This window comes from Podarcis cretensis (assembly GCF_951804945.1).
Source record: "Podarcis cretensis genome assembly, chromosome: 2".
NCBI lineage: Eukaryota > Metazoa > Chordata > Lepidosauria > Squamata > Lacertidae > Podarcis > Podarcis cretensis.
The window spans coordinates 109,506,830-109,526,224 of record NC_137171.1 but is presented as its reverse complement, the minus strand read 5'-3'; the positions used below and the strand labels follow the sequence as shown (position 1 = coordinate 109,526,224).

At 47.4% G+C, this 19,395-nt stretch overlaps 1 protein-coding gene across 1 annotated transcript in view; it reads left to right on the top strand.

The window, feature by feature from the left end:
* LOC307210927 (uncharacterized protein) overlaps positions 1-19,137 on the top strand; it is a 31,896-nt gene extending 12,759 nt beyond the window's left edge. The window contains exons 7-17 of the mRNA XM_079967132.1: positions 1,255-1,769; positions 8,068-9,168; positions 12,207-12,302; positions 13,303-13,576; positions 13,680-13,741; positions 13,877-14,206; positions 15,044-15,163; positions 15,397-15,419; positions 16,347-16,462; positions 17,451-17,507; positions 17,744-19,137. Of these exons, the coding sequence (XP_079823258.1) occupies positions 1,255-1,769; positions 8,068-9,168; positions 12,207-12,302; positions 13,303-13,576; positions 13,680-13,741; positions 13,877-14,206; positions 15,044-15,163; positions 15,397-15,419; positions 16,347-16,462; positions 17,451-17,507; positions 17,744-18,327 (3,278 nt within the window). The 3' untranslated portion in view covers positions 18,328-19,137. The remainder of the gene's footprint in view (positions 1-1,254; positions 1,770-8,067; positions 9,169-12,206; positions 12,303-13,302; positions 13,577-13,679; positions 13,742-13,876; positions 14,207-15,043; positions 15,164-15,396; positions 15,420-16,346; positions 16,463-17,450; positions 17,508-17,743) is intronic.
* The last annotated feature ends 258 nt before the right edge of the window (positions 19,138-19,395 follow it).

Sequence of the window (19,395 nt, the reverse complement as noted above, 5' to 3'; positions counted from 1 at the left end):
AGCCATGGACATGCTATGTGATCTGATGGTGAATTTGGGCTGACCCAATGCAAAGATCCTGAGGATCCATGTGGATCCATGCTTTTTAACCACATTTTTGCACCATTGCAGCCCCAGGCAACAGTGGGTGCGTGATTTTTGGGGGGCAGGCTGTAGCCATGGACATGCTATGTGATCTGATGGTGAATTTGGGCTGACCCAATGCAAAGATCCTGAGGATCCATGTGGATCCATGCTTTTTAACCACATTTTAAGTGGGGAGGGAAGGAAAAACACAGAACGGACAAGGAGCACGAGAGGGGTGTGCAGAGAAGCAGCTGGCTAAGAATGCAGGAGAGGGGTATAACGGGAGGGAGGAAAGGAAGGCAAAAGTTTTCCCTCACCTACCCACCCAAGCCAGCCAGCTCGCGCGCTCTCTCTCTCCCTTCTGCATGTTTTCAGCAGCACAGAGCACAGAGACGACACTCTGCTTTCCCCTCTGCTTGCCTGGAGGGGAGGGGCTTTCCCTGCTCTTTGTTCCGTTTGAGCAAACACAGCAAGGAAACAGAGGTGGGTGGGCAGTAAGACCCTGAGGCAGAATGCAGGAAAGCAGCCGCTTCCTCTTTTCAGGTTTCCCTTCTCCGAGACGCGCGATTTGATTTTTGCCTGATTTTTTTTGCCTCCCCTCGCGCCATTTGGCTCCAGGGACCACACATTCGCTCAATAACACGCACAGACATTTCCCCTTCCTTTTTAGGAGAAAAAATCTGCGTGTTATAGAAGGAAAAATACGGTACTTAATTCGTTCCGGAGGTCCATTCTTAACCTGAAACTGTTCTTAACCTGAAGCACCACTTTAGTTAATGGGGCCTCCCGTTGCCGCCACGCCGCCGGAGCACGATTTGTGTTCTCATCCTGAAGCAAAGTTCTTAACCCGAGGTACTATTTCTGGGTTAGCGGAGTTTGTAACCTGAAGCGTATGTAACCCGAGGTACCACTGTAATTAAAATGCACATTTAAAACAATCCATCAAAATTTCTTAAAAACACCCATAATCAAACAAGCTCATTAAAAAGTGTAACCATTAAAACAGTTAAATGAGCAGCCAAAACAATTAGATCAAGTGGTCTAAATTTTAATTCTTCTGTTTCCTTTTATTTCTTTTGAGACCCTGCTCTAGCTTGCATTGGGCTTTCCGGGATCTGATTGTAAAAACATGTCTTTCCTTTTTGTCAAGCTCTTCTGATTGTGTTCCGTTTGTCTGTTTCTCCTCAGTAAGCGTTACTCTCGACCCCGACACAGCTCATCCCCTCCTTGTGGTGAGCGAAGACAGGAAAAGCGTGAAACGTGGAGACATGGTTCAGCCACTGCCCAACAACCCTGAGAGATTTGACTCCACTCTGATTCTCCTGGGCAGTGAGAGATTCTCCTCAGGGGTACATTACTGGGAGGTGGAGGTGGGTAATGGGCAAAACTGGGCCCTTGGCGTTGTCAAAGAGTCTGTGATAAGGAAGGGACCTGTTGTCACTTGCCCCAATGAAGGCGTCTGGGCTTTGGGACTCTGCGGGAATGAGTACCGGGCTTTCACTTTAGCCGAGACTCGTCTGACCCTAGATGAAGCCCCGGAGAAAATCCAGGTATTTGTGCATTATGAAAGGGGTTGGGTGGCATTTTTTGACGCTGGTTATATGTCCCTCCTTTTTATTTTCCAGTCAGCTAATTTCTGTGGGGAGAGAATTTGTCCTTTCTTTAAATTGTGGGGCCTAACTACAGAGCTTAGAATGTGCCCCTGAAAACAGCCTCTGCGATATGTTGGTCCAGCTTCTTTCTGCAATTCCATTCCATTCATAATTTTGTACAGAAACACAGAAATTGGCAAAGAATTTTCATTTAACTCCATGAAGAGAAGGAGCCTTCATTTGTGGAAGAAGAGTTGCACCTTCCATGAGCGCAAGCTCCTTCTATTCACAGCTTAAAAGTTAGGCTCAAAATCCGGTTTTTTAAATAAGTAAAGGAGCAAGTTCCTTCCTGTCCCCAAACCATTTTAATTTAAAAGAAAACAACTTATAAGTTCACATAATTCTAGAGAGGGAGAAAGAGCATTTTGCATCATAAGAAACATTTAAGTGCAGGCTGAATATTATAAATACATTTCTATACACTTTTATATTGTATTATCTCAGCTAGCCTTCATATTTCTACTTAACTTGCATTCTCACCATCCTCCCCACTGATCTTGTTGGCTGGGGCTGATAGGAGTCAAAGTCCGACATCTCAAGGGCCACAGGTTCCCACTCTGGATTTAAGCTATGGTTTGCTTAACAAGCCATGAGTTAATTGCAAGTTGCCTCATAGACAGACAAACCCTGGCTTGTTTCTCCAGAGTTTGGTTTGTTTGCTAGTTGCTCTTGCCTCATTCCTTTGAAGCTTGGTGAGTGTCTGGGGTGGAATGGCCAAACAGTTCACAGTTAAGGAAGAGTGTGCTGGGTTCACATTCAGTAGGAAGCCATAGTCAAAACAACCCGAGTTTCATAAGCCAGCAGCAAGCTCTGCTTTTAGATTGTGGTTTGTTGACAGTAAACACACTATTAAGGCTTTCTGTAGGGTTCACACATAACGCTCAGCCACGGTTTAATAAACCATAGTTTAGTCCGGTCATAAACCAGACCTTGCATATGTATAGGAGTTTATGAAATACACACTTGTTTGTTCCCTGCAATCCAGACATCTTCCCTCAGGGCACTGTCTGTGCTGCAGGAATGCTTTCCCTCCCAACTCTCAGGCAGCAGTACTTCTGTCACTTGGAAAACAAGATGCTTTGCTTAGCAAGCTTATGGCTAACAGAAGTGTGCTCTGTGGCGCTGGTCTTCAGCTGGCGGGTTGCGGCTCTATCTAAGGTGGGTCACAAAAGGAGCACTACCTCCATGCCAATATACAGTTAAAGATTAAGAAGTGGGTCCCCAAATGTATGTTGCAGTGAAAAATGGGTCCGGGGACTGAAAAGGTTGAAGATACCTGCTCTAAGGAACGTGGCTGTGTTTGACTTACAGTGGTACCTCGCAAGACGAAAAACTCGCAAGACGAAAAACTCGCAAGACGAAAGAGTTTTCTGTTTTTTTAGTCGTTCCGCAAGACGAATTTCCCTATGGGCTTGCTTCGCAAGACGAAACGTCTTGCGAGTTCTTGCGAGTTTGTTTCCTTTTTCTTAAAGCCGCTAAGCCGTTAATAGCCGCTAAGCCGCTAATAGCCACTAAGCCGCTAATAGCCGTGCTTCGCAAGACGAAAAAACCGCAAGGCGAAGAGACTCGCGGAACGGATTAATTTCGTCTTGCGAGGCACCACCAGTGCTGACCAATGCAACACCTGCTTCTCCCATGTCAACACCATCGGATGACCTTTCACATGCTTCTTATTACCAGTTTATGAAATAGATGCTGCTGTACCACTTCAGTGTATGAGTACTTATCCTACCCCATTTATTTTATTGTTATTTGTTTCTTAAAAAGGAAGGCTTTCCCTTTTTCCATGTCACTGGCACACTGAGGATCATAGAATTGTAGGGTTGCAATGCAGGAATGTCAACTCAATCATTCAAGACACAATGACCACCCAAACTCTGCTTAATAGCCTCCAGGGAAGGAGAGTTCACCATCTCTTCTGGGAGTCTCTTCCACTGTCAAACAACTCTTCCTGCCAGAAAGTTCTTTCCAATGTTTCGTCGGAATCTCCTTTCTTGGCAGCTAGTTAGCGGAAAGTGGTATGTATAACGCTTGCACCTTAGGAGCTTATGTAAATGAGTGCTTTGCTAATTACTGAAATCCCAGTCACTTGTCCCCCTTGGTCTGGATGTGTGCGGGACATCCTGGCATCTTAGTTATGTTCAAAATTGATAACATACAGCATTGAAATAGAATGAAGACTTGAAAGATGCCAAGATTAAAATGCAGTAGGAGTTCCCTACCTTGATGGATGAACCCAGAAAAGTAAGGAGGGATGTACGGAGTAGTCCTTGGCTATATTTTCACTGCATAGTTAAATGGTTATGGCTTTCCAGAATCCCAGGAATTTGTAGATTTTCCACAACAGAATTTGGAAATATCCATTCCCACCATCGGGATTCCTTGTGAGAACAGCACAGTGGCTAATCTGGCCTAGTTCAGGTTTACCAAAGCAGCCACAGCTTCAATCCATAAACCAGATGAACCAGAGTCTTTGCTTTTAGGTTGTTTTTAGGTCCTTTGTTTTCACTGCGACAAAACAGGATTAAGGGGGATTTGCTGGATTATGGCTCCACTTCTTACGCACTTACCTGGGAGTAACTCCTCTCGAGCATAAGACTTGCTTCTTAGTAATCATGTATAGGATTGCACTGTTAAGTGATTTATAAATGGCTCCCACGCTGACACATCTGCACTTTTGGAAGATGTGTTTCTTTTTTGTTAAGGTTCAACAGATTTGCATATATTTTGATCCAGAAAACTGTTGTGTCATTGCATTAAAATTCCTTTTGTGAACAGAGAAGATTCTTGTGGTGTTTTTTTTGTTGTTTCTTGTGTAATAGGTGTATTCCAGCTGAAAAAAAGCCCTGTGTAATAGCTTTTAAAGAACCTCACTACACCTTTCCTCAATCTACTTATCAACTAGACCAGAGTGGGGGTGGGGGGGGGGACCAGTGTGTCCCTCCAAATGTTGCTGGACAACAGCTCCCCTCATCCCTGATCTTTGGCCATGGTGGCTGAGGCTGTGGGAGTTGTAGTTCAGCAACATCTCGAGGGCCACAGGTTTACTACAGTGATCTCTGCTGTGAAATTGTTCTGATGTGTGCGTCATAATGTGTGATTATCATATGTAGGCCACTTCCCTATGAAAAAAAGGTTCAGCATTTGGGGCTTTTCAATTCAGAGAAAAAGAGAGTAAGAGGAGAGTAAGAGGAGGTAAATAACACATTTTAAGTCATGTTGAAGTAAATTATCTCAATGTGAGAATAAATACATTGCACAAATACATAATTATTCATCTTTTTTTCCTTTTAGTTAATTAAAATAAAGAATAATTGTCTTTAAAAAAATATAATTTCAGTTTGTCAAAGTGTTCTGTTATATATTCCCTAATAATACAGTGGTACCTCTGGATGCGAACGGGATCCGTTCTGGAGCCCTGTTCACATCCTGAGTAGAACGTAACACGCAACTGCGCGTGTGCGCGGGTCGCGTTTTGCCGCTTCCGCGCATGTGCGTGATGTCATTTTGAGCGTCTGCGCATGCGCGAGTGGCAAAACCCAGAAGTAATGCGCTCTGTTACTTCCGGGTCGCTGCGGAGCACAACCCAAAAATGCTTAACCTGAAGCTACTTCAACCCGAGATATTACTGTACATGTGGATTGATCGGTTCTTGACTTTTATCATTCCTATACTTGATAAACAAGCTCTATTCACAATCTCCGCCTTCAACTGGCCTTCTCTTACCCTTATTGTTTGTCTGCTTAAGCCATTTCCCATACCTAAGAAAACCATGTCAATAGAACATGATCTGGGATTTTTTCAGTGTTTCCTAGCTGTCTTTATTAAATGAACTACAATTTTCAGGTCTTCCTCCAGTATTACACCTCTAAAATAATCCAACCATGATCATTAGTGGTTCCTTTGGAAGATCATACCCAAGGATATGACTGGCCATTTCTGTGTCCTGGGTCATGCTTCGGATTCTAAACCCTATTCACCAGCACTACACAAATTTGAAAGGATTGTCTGGAGAATTGTGAATGCAATAAACAAAAGACATTAAATCTTTTATCCGTATACTGATCTTTGAGAATTGCTGGTAAAATATGGGATGAATTAAAAATGTAGACCTTGACTCTAGCTTGAGCAACTGCAAATGGCTCAATAACAGTTGCACTACTATGGAGCATCCAGAGAGTATGTGGCTGGCCAAGGAGTTGACCTTGAGTCTCCCAGGTCCAAGTCCAATTCTACTGCCAGTTTTGCTGACTTAACATTAAAGCCTCTGGCTAAAGTTCAGTTAAGAATGGAGGCTGATAGTGTATACTAAGAGTTGATCCTGATCTGTTCCTGACAGTGTGTGCCAATCTCATGTGGTCCAAGTGTCCTCATTTGCCAGGGACAATCGCTATTTTCTGAAGCCTAATTCTCATAAAACAGTCTCTACTTTGCCTCTGGGTTTTGAGACCACAAGGGCCATCGAGTCCAACCCCCTGCCAAGCAGGAAACACCATCAGAGCACTCCTGACATATGGTTGTCAAGCCTCTGCTTAAAGACCTCCAAAGAAGGAGACTCCACCACACTCCTTGGCAGCAAATTCCACTGTCGAACAGCTCTTACTGTCAGGAAGTTCTTCCTAATGTTTAGGTCAGGGGTCTGCAACCTTTAAGACAAAAAGAGCCACTTGGACCCGTTTCCGAAGAAAAAAAAACTGGGAGCTGCAAAACTCGTCATTATAAAAATAACTTTTTTGTCACTTTTTATTATTTCTTTGTTTGACCCCTCAGAATTACTCCTCCTCATATAAATAAACGTTAAATTAACAAGTTACCTTTTTTGTGTGTGTGTTCTTCACTCCCCTTCAAAACAGTGACCAGCGTACATGCCCTTTACAATGTAGTGGGCGGGCGGGAAGGTGACGTCGGGACGGTGCGTGACTAACGCACGCACCACCCCCATGCGACGTCACAGCCAGTACAGCGCCCGCCACAGTGGGGAGTGTCGGGGCGCACAATGTGCCTCCTCCCCTCGCTAGTATCTGCCCCGGAGCCGCGGCAAAGGTGTAAAAGAGCCACATGCGGCTCCGGAGCTGCGGGTTGCAGACCCCTGGTTTAGGTGGAATCTTCTTTCTTGTAGTTTGGAGCCATTGCTCCGTGTCCGCTTCTCTGGAGCAGCAGAAAACAACCTTTCTCCCTCCTCTATGTGACATCCTTTTATATATTTGAACATGGCTATCATATCACCCCTTAACCTCCTCTTCTCCAGGCTAAACATGCCCAGCTCCCTTAGCCGTTCCTCATAAGGCATTGTTTCCAGGCCTTTGACCATTTTGGTTGCCCTCCTCTGGACACGTTCCAGTTTGTCAGTGTCCTTCTTGAACTGTGGTGCCCAGAACTGGACACAGTACTCCAGGTGAGGTCTGACCAGAGCAGAATACAGTGGCACTATTACTTCCCTTGATCTAGATGCTATACTCCTATTGATGCAGCCCAGAATTGCACTGGCTTTCTTAGCTGCTGCGTCACACTGTTGGCTCATGTCAAGTTTGTGGTCAACTTTTCCCATGTACTGCTCAAGCCAGGTGTCACCCATCTTGTATTTGTGCCTCTCATTTTTTTGCAATACTTTACATTTCTCCCTGTTAAAATTCATCTTGTTTGTTTTGGCCCAGTTCTCTAATCTGTCAAGGTCGTTTTGAAGTGTGATCCTGTCCTCTGGGGTGTTAGCCACCCCTACCAGTTTGGTGTCATCTGCAAATTTGATCAGGATGCCCTTGAGTCCATCATCCAAGTCGTTGATAAAGATGTTGAATAACCCTGTGGCACCCCACTAGTCACTCTTCTCCAGGATGAAGAGGAACCATTGATGATTAAATTTAATGATTACCTAGTTAAATATGTTAAGTTAAATTAATTGAAAACAGCTTGCAGATACTTAATTGGCTTAGGATTTTATTTATGTTAAGGGATGAATTAATATGTTTAATTTCATAATGTGAAGATTCAAGGATGTTAATGTTTAAGTTAAATTTTATAAGAACTGTGATTTGGAAAACGGTTAAAAGGATATGCAATGAAATTCAACCAAGGGAAAGCGAGGAAGCCACTTAACAATGTTAATAAGTGTACTTTTCAATAAGGCTATGATTTATGTTTGTTTGTCTTATGTGTTTGTTTGTTTATAATGTGAAAACCAATAAAAAAATTGGGGGGAAAAAGAAAGACTACAACTCCCATCATCCCCGAGCATTCGCCATCCTGGCCTGGGGCTGATGGGAGTTGGAGGCCCAAGTGACGTCGGCGCGCGCGCTGCTCCAGCTTCTCCAGCGGGCCGTTGCCTTTTCCCGCTTTGCCGCCTGGAGCCCAGCGCGCGAAGGGTTACGGCCGTAACGTCTCCCGGCTTCCCCCTCGCTTCCGCTCAGCGCCTGTCGGCTCAGCCAATCGGGTCGCGCGTCCGCCGGAAGGAAGGGGGGGCAGGCGCGTCGTCGGCGTCCTCGCGGGCAGGCAGGCAGGCAGGCTGGAGCTGGGCTGGGCTGGCGTCATGAGCGGCGGCGGGATGTCGGCGGAGCAGCAGCTCCAGCAGCGGCTCCTCCGCAGCCGCCTGAGGGGCGCTCAGCACCCGGGCCTGGCGGTGGGCGGCCCGCTGGCGCCGCCGCCGCCGCCGCTCTTGCCTCCGCTGCCGTCCGTCCTGTCTCCGCCGTCACCGCCGGACTCGCCTCCGCCCGGCACGACCCCGGCCGAGATCCCGGCGGGCCCGCGCTGCCCCAGCGAGACGTGGTGCTCGCTGTGCCGCGTCTACTGCCCGGACCCGGTGTGCCTGCCGTGCGGCCACAACTTCTGCACGGCCTGCATCGGGCAGCGCCTGGGCGAGCCCAAGATCAACATCTCCTGCCTGGAATGCGGCGCCACCGCCCGCAAGAGGAACCTCAGGCCCATCAAGCCGCCGCCGCTCCTGGCCAGCCTGGTGGCCGACAGGCCCAAGAGGCAGAGGCTCGACTCCGGGCCCGGAGGGCCGGTCCCGCTGCCGGCGCCGCCCGTGGTGGTAGCGCCGCCGCCGCCGCTGCCCCAGCAGCACCAGCCGATGACAGTGGCCCCCGCGGTGTCTCCCGCGCCGGTATGCGCACCGGCACCGGCGCCACCGCCACTGGCGGCAGCGACAGCAGCGCCTCCGCCGCCCCCGCCGCTGCTGCTGTCGCTGACGCCGCCCACCCCGCCGTCGCCCGTCGCGCCCGCGGCTGCTGCAGCAGCATCGGCGGCAGACTTGGCGACGTCGCCCCCGCTGCCCAGAAGGTTGTCGGCAGGAGGAGGCGGAGAGGGCGCCGGAGGGAAGCTGTGCGAGAAGCACCGGGACGTGCTGCAGTTCTTCTGCGAGGAGGACCAGGCGCCCATCTGCGCGCACTGCGATCGGTCCCAGGAGCACCGGGCCCACGCCGTCTTCCACGTCGAGAGGGCAGCCCGGGACTACAGGGTAAGGGAGGGAAGGGGGAAACAAGAAATCAGGGGCAAGCAAAGCAAGCAGGAGCAGGGTAGTCCTGGGGGCCCGTTCAGCTCCACCCAAAATCCGTAATTAGGGCAGTGCCGTGGTTAGCACAAACAAAACAGCACACGGGAGGGGTTATTGAATTCTCTAGCAAAATGTTTATACCTCCGACTTCTTTGCATAGCAGTCAACTTTCAGATTTGAAAATAAGGGATCAGCAGCCTCGAAAATAAGGGACCAGCAGCATAGCTGTCAACTTTCGGATTTGAAAATAAGGGACCAGCAGCCTCACCTGTCCTGGGGACAGTCTACGGGATATCTAACAATCCGGGATAGTGGGAAGCAGCGCGAAATGGTGCTGCAATAAGGGGATTTCCCACAAAAAAGGGAAGGTTGAAAGCTATGTTTCTTTGGCTGTAGGAAAACATTTTGCTGCAATAATTTAACATCACTGGTTTTTTTGGTTGCTGTAATGAACATAAGGTTTTATTGATTGACTGCATCACTCATGGGTTCAGAGAACGCTGGAGTGATGCTTTAGAATGGCCAATTTATATTCTGTACTCGCTACTTTCTTTTTTTATCTTTCCTCATCTTTTAATAGCAGGGCACTTTTGTACAATAAAGTAATAACAGAAGTAAAATAATAGTTTTCATTGTTCTCTGGCTGTTTTATGCCTGATGCCAGAAGTATCACTTACTAAGCCATGTTTGGAAATTAAATTTCCTTCTTATAAGACAAGTTTATTCTGGATAAAGAATTATGCTTCATAGACCTTTAAACTTCCAACTTTCTGGTTACTTTTGTATCTTGAGTGAAAATTATGTTCAAATATTGTTGGCTTGGGTCTTTTCTTGCAATACTGATTGCATTAGTTGTGAGTCTATGTAGAATTCCAAGCTGTGATCTTCTGAGAAAATGCTTGGCTGTAGGATGGAGAAATAATTGGGTTAGAGGGTGTGTGGAGGGCTCTTTAGTCATCAGATTTCTAGCTTATTTTGGCATCTCTGGTTTCTACAGGACATCAAATCAGCTGGAAGAACTGTGGATCTTTAGCTTTATGTTGAAAACAGGTTTCCAAATCTTGGTGCCTAGCAACCTCTGAAAAAAATGATGTCAGTGCATTTATCAATAGAGGATTAGAAACCATTCAGCCTGATTCTTTTGTATTCATGATAGTGTCAAGTTACCAGTTCCTTGTTTCTTATTCTTAAGGTCCAGTTCAGTGACAATGGCCTGTCAACTGATGGAGGTTTCTGAATAGTAACTTTCCCCTCTTTGTGTCATATTCCCTGTTTATAGACCTTGGGGCTTGGATTACTTATGAATTGGAACAGTAACATCTACAAGAAGTGGACTCAGAAAAACAAACTTTTCTAACTTATTTTTTTTGCTATGCTTTCTTGCTTGAAAATAAATTCTACTGATTCCCCCCCCCATCTTTTTTTGAGAGCTCTTCTCATATTTCCTTTTGTGCCATTTATCATACTGAGTTGAGAAAAGGTGGTGTTCTTGCCACAGTGTTGAGTTTCTTAGTTTGTGCTTCGGGGAATTCACATTAGTGAGCTTCCGATAACTCTTTTTTGCTGTCGGCTTCTTCACGCTCAATAATTTTAACACCACAAATTATTCAATACGTAATAGCTTCATCTTCGTGTGCCCCTGCTCTCCAGCTGCCAAATTCCAACAGAAAATTCTGTGTCCCAGATACCGAAAAACTGCCCCACCCAATTTTAAGTGATAGCTGGGCCATCTAAGGAGAACTTGTTGGCCTCTAAGAGCCCAAGTATATTGTTAGTGTTGATTTAGGTCTCAACATGCACATCTAGGTTTTAATACCTGCAGAATCAGCATATTGAGGTTATTTTAAAGAACCTTGTTCTTTTAGCCTTGTGGTTGAAAAGATAAGTATGAAAATACATGACCGGTTATAAATTATGGGATGCCACAGAGATGCCAGGCAGGACTCCTAGTTGTAAGGAAAGGAGTAGGGCGTCAGTATTTCTCTTCCCAGCAGAAGTGTTAACAATGCAATGCATTCAGCATGTGGATTTGATTTCTTTTTTCTTGCTATGGAGCGCACACAACCGTATGGGGCTATTGAAGAAACCCAACCTCCTTGTTCTTCAGATTGGGAAAAGGCTTCTGGGTGCAGGTTGCCTTCTCTTTCTCATGACAGAGTTGTTGTTGTTGTTGTTTAGTCGTTTAGTCGTGTCCGACTCTTCGTGACCCCATGGACCAGAGCACGCCAGGCACTCCTGTCTTCCACTGCCTCCCGCAGTTTGGTCAAACTCATGCTGGTAGCTTCGAGAACACTGTCCAACCATCTTGTCCTCTATCGTCCCCTTCTCTTTTTGCCCTCCATCTTTCCCAGCATCAGGGTCTTTTCCAGGGAGTTTTCTCTTCTCATGAGGTGGCCAAAGTATTGGAGCCTCAGCTTCATGATCTGTCCTTCCAGTGAGCACTCAGGGCTGATTTCCTTCAGAATGGATGTGTTTGATCTTCTTGCAGTCCATGGGACTCTCAAGAGTCTCCTCCAGCACCATAATTCAAAAGCATCAATTCTTCGGCGATCAGCCTTCTTTATGGTCCAGCTCTCACTTCCATACATCACTATTGGGAAAACCATAGCTTTAGCTATACGGACCTTTGTTGGCAAGGTGATGTCTCTGCTTTTTAAGATGCTGTCTAGGTTTGCCATCGCCTTTCTCTCAAGGAGCAGGCGTCTTTTAATTTCATGACTGCTGTCACCATCTGCAGTGATCATGGAACCCAAGAAAGTAAAATCTCTCACTGCCTCCATTTCTTCCCCTTCGATTTGCCAGGAAGTGATGGGACCAGTGGCCATGATCTTCGTTTTTTTTTTTTTTATGTTGAGCTTCAAACCATATTTTACGCTCTCCAAAGGCAAACAAGCCTCTTGCCCAACTGAACTATATTTATACATCTATACTAAAACAAACTCCTGTGCTCTTGATACCTCTGATTCCCTCCCATCCATCTCAAGCCACTTCTGTTTTCTCAGGAGAGGGTTCTGGCACAACTAGAGATCCTGAAGCAGGAGAAGAACACGCTGTGGAGCCAGAAGCTGACTGGAGAGAGGAAAATTCAGGATTACATGGTAGGTACCTGTTGCCATTGGTGATCAGGAAGAGAGGCATTGGGTCTTGAGGGGTGGTTGTTGTTGTTTGGCTGTATTACTCCCCGCCCCCAAATCCCATTTTTTTCTAGAGATTCATAAAAGGCAGTGCTAACTATCTTGTGTAATTAGCAAATTACACTGTGTAAATCGGCCTAATTTGCATAGGATTCCCCCCCCCCAACAGAAACTTTTCTAGAAAACCCACATCACAAAATGTGGCCAAGCTCAGGAATAACACAATACCTTGCTTCCCATTAAAAAAAAATGTAGATAAGTTGTTTCTCTTGTAAAAAAACCCAAAACTTTTTATATTTGAGTGTTTGCCTGAAGAGGCGGTCATTTTTTAGTTCTTGATGTTTGTCTCTTTTAGTGGCTTGTTGTGTAATCTCTAGCTGATGGTCCTAAATAAATATTTTGATTTCATCCTGCAGAGCAAGCTATCCATGGTTGGGTCCCATACGGTGGACAAGTGGGATGTTTGTCCTGGATAACAGTCCTCAGGCGGGGTGCTGAGCATTTTCCTGTTTCTGCTGCAGCCTCCTCTTGCAGCCTTATCCTCCAACCAGGCTGGCTATTTTGCCAAGTCCAGGGACTGAAGAAGCTGGGTTGCAGATGCTATACAACAGAACATTCCTTTAACCCCTCCAGGTCCACCTGGAGGGAGATGGAGGCCGTTCCAGGGGATGATGGGGTAGTGGTAGGGAGAAGGGAGGGAAGTGTTGCAGACGCCTGCTGGTTTTAGATAATGCCTCCTGCCCCTGCCCCCCCCATCCCCAGCTACTCCCCCATCATTTTTATTTTGCCTTCCTTGTCATAGTCTATTTTGGCCTCATATCTTCTGCGTCTGCACTGTCCCTTGTGCTGGTTCGTAATACAGTCTTGTTTGGTTGCTGTGTTCTTAGGGCTGTAATGACGATCTTTTTCTTGTACACCCACAAAGGGCTCTATTAACTCCCCATTTTACCTGTGGTCATTACAGGAAACAGTCCAAGCAGAGAGACAGGAGATCATATCTGAATTTGAGCGCCTCCACCAGTTTCTCAAAGATGAGGAGCAGCACCTGCTCGCCCAGCTAGAAGAGCTCGATAAAGAGATAGAGAAGCGGAAGGACGAAATGGTTACCAAACTCTCGGAAGAGCTTTCCCGTCTCGGCGATGTGATCGCCGAGATGGAGGTGAAGTGTAAGCAACCAGCAGCCGAATTTTTGCAGGTGAGATTTTGCAAACAACAGAGACCTCTTTCTCTGGCCTGGAGCGGAGACTAGCAGTGGGTTACCATTGGGGGGCCCCGGCACTGGAGCTCTAGAGAGCCCGCAAGTATCTAAAAACGGGAGTTGCCGCTTCCTTGCCACCGCAGGAGTTTGGGCCGGGCAGAGCTTAGACCTTCTCCCTGCTGGAACGGGCAGCAAACTGTTTTGTGTACAGGGTGCTGGCGGGGCACGGGCCTCCTGGAGGCAGCGGCATATGTGCTGTTATACTGGATTCGGGGTCTCTACGTGGACCCCCATCAGCTGCGATAGTCCCCCCTGTGCAGGTGGCAAGGCTGTTCCTTAGGAACCAAAGCCAGGTGGGAGGGGGAAGGAGGAGTTCCATGGTTCCAGCTTATGGAGAGCTGCGAAACGGCCATTCCGAGGGGGGGGGAGCGTCCCTCTGATCTCGACTCGCCTTCTTTTAGAGCGCCCTTTGGCTTTTGCAAAGGACGGCTGGGACGCTGTAGCTCCTCCCCTTGCGGAAGGCTATGACACCAGAGCACTCTGCTGTTGGCAGATGTACTTCCAGGTCCCTCAGCCTGACCTGAAGGCTGTTGAGAAGCTGGCCTGGATGACCTCATTCCTTCAGGTTCATGTCGGGACACAACGGGTATGGCTGCCATGCAGACCTCTAGTACGTACAGTCCTGTTCCTATGGGTTCTCTCTCTTAAGGGTGTTTTGGGGACTCGGGGCACTGCTGTGGCTGTGGGACTGGAACAAACGTCACTCTGAGCTTTCAGTCTCTGGAATAATGCTGATGACTGCATGCCGCGGGGATACCGGGGGAGGGACGCCGCTTGTGTTTTTACGGCCAGCGAGCGGGGTTTATTTACTTACTCGTTTGGAGGAAAACAAAAGGGGCTTGTGGAGTGTGTGTGCCTGCAAAAAAAGCCTGCATTTTCTGGGATCTCCTTAGGGTCTTCCTGTGGTCCACTCTGCGGTGAACGTCATTTGTAGCTATTCCAAGGATGTGAGGCTGGTTTTTTTTTAAAAAAACGAGCAGCAGCTCCTGCACACTTGATCCCTTGGCACAGAATCTTTTTTTTTCTCCTTTAATTACTTTGAAACCAGCTCTCTGATCACAAGCAAGAAGGAGACGATTTTAGGTAACCTGTGGCGTGCAGAGAGTCACTACAGGTGATGGTGAAGAGTGCGACGCAGTGATCGCGGGTTGGGGAGATTGCGGAGGCTCTGCCGGGGCCTGTGCTCCTGGGAGCGGGGCGCCGTTGCCTCTGCCGAGGTGCACCCCCTCTCCAGCGGCGACGCGGTGTGCCTGTCGGGACAGCAGCGCACTTAGAGGTCGTGTGGGTGGCATGGCTGAGGGAAGGAGCCAGCGGCTCCAGGCAAAAGGCAGCCGGTGGGCAGGCCCCGGTGGGGGCGAGAAGCCAGCCTGTTCACCGGCAGGACGGGGTGGGAGGACAGTTCGGGGAGGAGAAGGCTGCTAAAAACTAGGGCAGCCCTTCTCCTCAGAGAAACAGTTGCAGCACCAGGGAGACCACCGTGCCGCGAAGGCTCCCGTGTGTAACCAGAGCACCCCCCACCTCTCCTGTCTTGGAGCTAACACCAGATGTTCCACCTCTAGGATCTCAGGTAAGAGCCTGAGGGCAACTGGGGGGGCAGGCTACTTACCCCCTGCCTTGTGAAGCAGCAGAGGCTAGAACAAAGCTTCCACCCCTCCTGCCTTTGATAGCACTCTCGGAAGTCCTCTGCAGCCTGAGATGGGGGGTGCAGAGGCAGGCTCCCCTTTTAGCTTATGACTCACTCCTAGTGCAAAGCATTGTGGGACTTAGCTCCTTTCTCTCTCTCTCTTTCTCTCTCTCTAGGACATTAAAAAAACAATGAGCAGGTACGTGGCGATTTATTGTGTCTCCCCATCCCCCCCAAAACCTCAAAAATGCCATTCCTAGTCCTCAAATTGCTGCTAGCTTGCAGACCAAGGAAAGTGGTGCGCCTGTTGCTCCTCCAGCTTACAAGCACCAGGGCAGTAGAGCAGTATTCAAGGCAGCATTTAGATTCCTCTGCTTCCAGGGACTCAAAACGGCCGCTCAGCCAACCCTAGGAACATTTGCAACCGGAAGCAGCTCTATTTGTCACCGGTAGGGAATCTGTGGCCCTCCACATGGCTGTGGGATTCCAGCTTCTCTCTGCCTCTGCTTGTGTGGCCAGTGGGATGAAGGGAGTTGCCGCTCAACAGCATCTGGGCAGCCACAGGTTCCCTATATGATCAGTGACGGAGCAGGAACAAAGCTTGGGAAGCGGGGGCGGCTTCACACGGTAGCTTGTCACATAAAACTGCATCCCTTCAGTCCCCAGACCAGCTCATGGCATGTTGGTACCTGAAGTGGGAAATACAAATGACACACACATATATTAAAATGGAGCACAGCCCGTCATAATATTATCCAGCACAAGCCTCACTGATTCAGTTGGCAGCCATGGCAGAGCTTGCGCAGGAGAACTCTCTGGTGTGAAGGAGGTTTGTCCCCTGCTCTGCTCCATTCACAGCACCCAAAATCTGCTGTTTGAGGCATTTGCCTCATTGCAAATTTGAAACGGTCCTTTGCAAATGTTGAGACCAAAGACAATGGTAAAAGAGAGATCTGGAATTGCAAAATTTCACACTGTTATCATTTGATTCAGTGAGATATATTACTTAATAATAGGTCTGCTTCGTTTCCTCGAACCAGTAAAAGTGTCACGTGGCCAGAAAAAACCATCCTGTACATTGGACTGTTTACACTAGGCATTTTCTCTTTTTGCTTTCAAAATGCAGATGTGCAGCAGGGCATTTCCAGCCATCCGAAGAAGCTTCTCCTAAGCTCGAAGAGAGGCTGGAGAACTTCTCACGGAAAGGGAAGCTTCTGAAGGAAACTCTAAATAGATTCCAAGGTACAGGAAAAAAAGGCTGAAGAGAATGCGGAACTTCTAACGCCTGGCTCTTTACCATCTGAAAATAACCTAAATTCTAATAAGTGTCTTCCGCTTTTCATTTTTAAAAATTGACACTGTGCATTGAAATCCAGTTCAGATAGAAGTCCTCACATAACTTTGGGAGGGAATGTGGCTCTGGATTTTGTAGAGGCACAAGGAAAGATGGGGTTTCACCAGGAGCTAAGGGCACTTAACTGTGAACTAAAAGTCATGAATTCATTGCGTGGCCCTAAGCTGAACCACTGTTTCAGCCTTTGGATCTCACTCCATACCTGCAGTTGCTACAGCTTAGCATTTAACTTGGTTTTGGTATGGGTTGCTTGCAGCAAAGACAAACTGCTTTATAAATTGAGGTTCTTCTCTACAATATTTGTACCCTGAGTTGTTATGGCAAAATGGGAGCTCTGTATTCTTGCTGAGGCGTTGTGCTATCAGTCCCGGAAATCAGTGATGGCAGAAAACGATAGGAAAGGACTGCAAGTTGTGTTTAATGGGAAGCTAACAAAAGAGAGAAAGGGAAGGTTCAATGATGGCAGACTGTTTTGCAGAAGCAGGATGCGGGAATCACGTAGCCACTAAATTCCATTCCATCTCTTAAAGCAGCAGTTCTCAACCTGTGGGTCCCCAGTTGTTGGACTACAACTCCCATCATCCCTGAGCTCTGACCTTGCTAGCTAGGGGTGATGGGAGTTGTAGTTCAACAACATCTGGGGACCCACAGGTTGAGAAAGGCTGCCTTAAAGCAAGCTGCATCCACGTTAGTAACTATCATCTGGAAATGATGTTTAAGCGCACTGACTTCTAACATGAGAAACCCAGGATGAAAGAGTCATCTAAGAAGGCCGCTCCGTGGCCTCGGGCAAGTTACTTTCTGAATTGTAGGAGGCTAAGTTATTTCTTTAAGAGACATTTTGCTGGGAGGAAAAACTACCTTTTCTTTCTCTAGATAATGTGACATCTGTCGTGGAGAAAGGAGAGACTGTGAAAACACTGAACAATAAAGGTGAGTTTTCATAGTGGTGGGCCTGAACCCTGTGCTCTTTGTCTGCCCGCCAGATGTTTAGGACTTCAGCTCCTATCAGATCTAGCCATTATAGCAATAGAGATGTAGTAAAAATGGAGAGGTGTGCACCAAGTGGGAGGCATGGGGCACCTCTACATTGTGGAACAAATCTTGTTTGTGGGATGGTCCCACCCCTCACTTCCTCAGACTGAAAACGGCTTGCCTTATGCCTACAGCAGATGCTGCTCTCTATCCGGATGTACCAAGTGCTTTTCTACCACTGGACCGAAGGAACGCAGGATGCGAAGAACTCCAGGAGAGGCTTCCCGCCTTAGACTACGTCCCCGACGCACCCAAAAGATTGGATTCCAGAGCTTTGGTTCTGGGCTGTGATGGGTTTACCTCTGGGAGATACTTCTGGGAGTTGGAAGTGGGCGATGGGGAATTCTGGGCCGTCGGGGTCACCCGAGACCCGTCAAAGAAGAAGGGCATGATGGGGTTCAGCCCAGAGGAGGGGATCTGGGCCGTGGGGTTGTGGAAGGGCCAACACTGGGCTCTCACATCCCCTGTGACCGCCCTGTCCCTGAGCAAGCCCCCAAGGAGGATCCGCGTGTCCCTGGACTACGTGGGGGAGTGTGTGACCTTTACGGATGCGGACACCGACAGCCCCATATTCACGTTCCCACCGGCCTCTTTTAATGGGGCGCGTACCCACCCCTTGCTGTGGGTGGTGGGGTTCCCCGCACATTCTGTATTTTTGAGGCACATGGGAGTGAAATACCCAGCCGGGGTCCATGAGATGGATATCCTGAGTCCATGATTTTAACTTCTTTCCATGGAACCCAGTGTAAGGGGGGGGGGGGAGAGATGTCTAACTGGCCAAAGCGGAGAACCAAGCTCTTTGGGAGCAAGAAAGTTTGTGTGTTTTACCTCTGTGTGATCTTTGGGAGAATAGGAGGAGGTGGCGGAACTGTTCTCCTCGCACCAAGGCCTTACGATGTTGCCCTATGGAATAGCACAAGGACTGTGAATGAAGAAGACTTGTAGGCCTTGAAAAATAGTATCGCTGTTAGGACATCCTTCATTATAGAAAGGATTGTCAAGACTCCTCTTCCTAGTGGTAGGTTCAAGCTTGTTCAGTTTGTGGGGAATGGGGAACTTGCAGATATTAAAAATGGAAATTTTAACTGCATTTTCAGCTGGTTCATATTTAACACATTTTTTATTTATTTATTTTCCTTTAAAAGCAACTGCATTTTAGCTTTAATACTTAGCAGCTGATTTGTATTTCGTTGAAAGGGTTTGCTCAAAATGGAACACTTCATCCAGAAAATTTTTGCTTCCTCTGCGGGTGACCCTAGCACAGAGGTGATGATCCTGAATTGGGCATCCTCAGATGTGGCAGATCTGTTTGTGGATAGCTTTTAATCCATTCTCTAGGGCAGATTGATCTCTTTCCTCCCACTGGTTCATTCTGAAGCCCATTTTCACTCCTGCATTACTGATATGGTACAAATCCTCCACACAACAATGCTAAACCGGGTGTTCCAATTTTCCTGAAGGTGACAAATACATAGCGTCTAAACATTGTGCAAAGAATCTTAGGACAGTAGTTGAGGTGGCTACATTTTTTTAAAAAGCCACACCAAACATGTGGTGTTCTTCAAAGCATTTCACACTCTCAGCTTTTGGAATATCTTTTCTGAATGGGTGTTTCCCTTTGTGAACATGGCACTTAACTGGACACAGCATGATTTTAGAGTGAATGGGATCCAGTTTGAAAGAAGTGCCATGCTTTTTTTTTGTATACCACAGGAAAAAATAAGCCTGTTTTAATAAAGTTGCCTTCCCAGTAACAGGAAAACGGTGTGAAAATGATCCAAAGTAG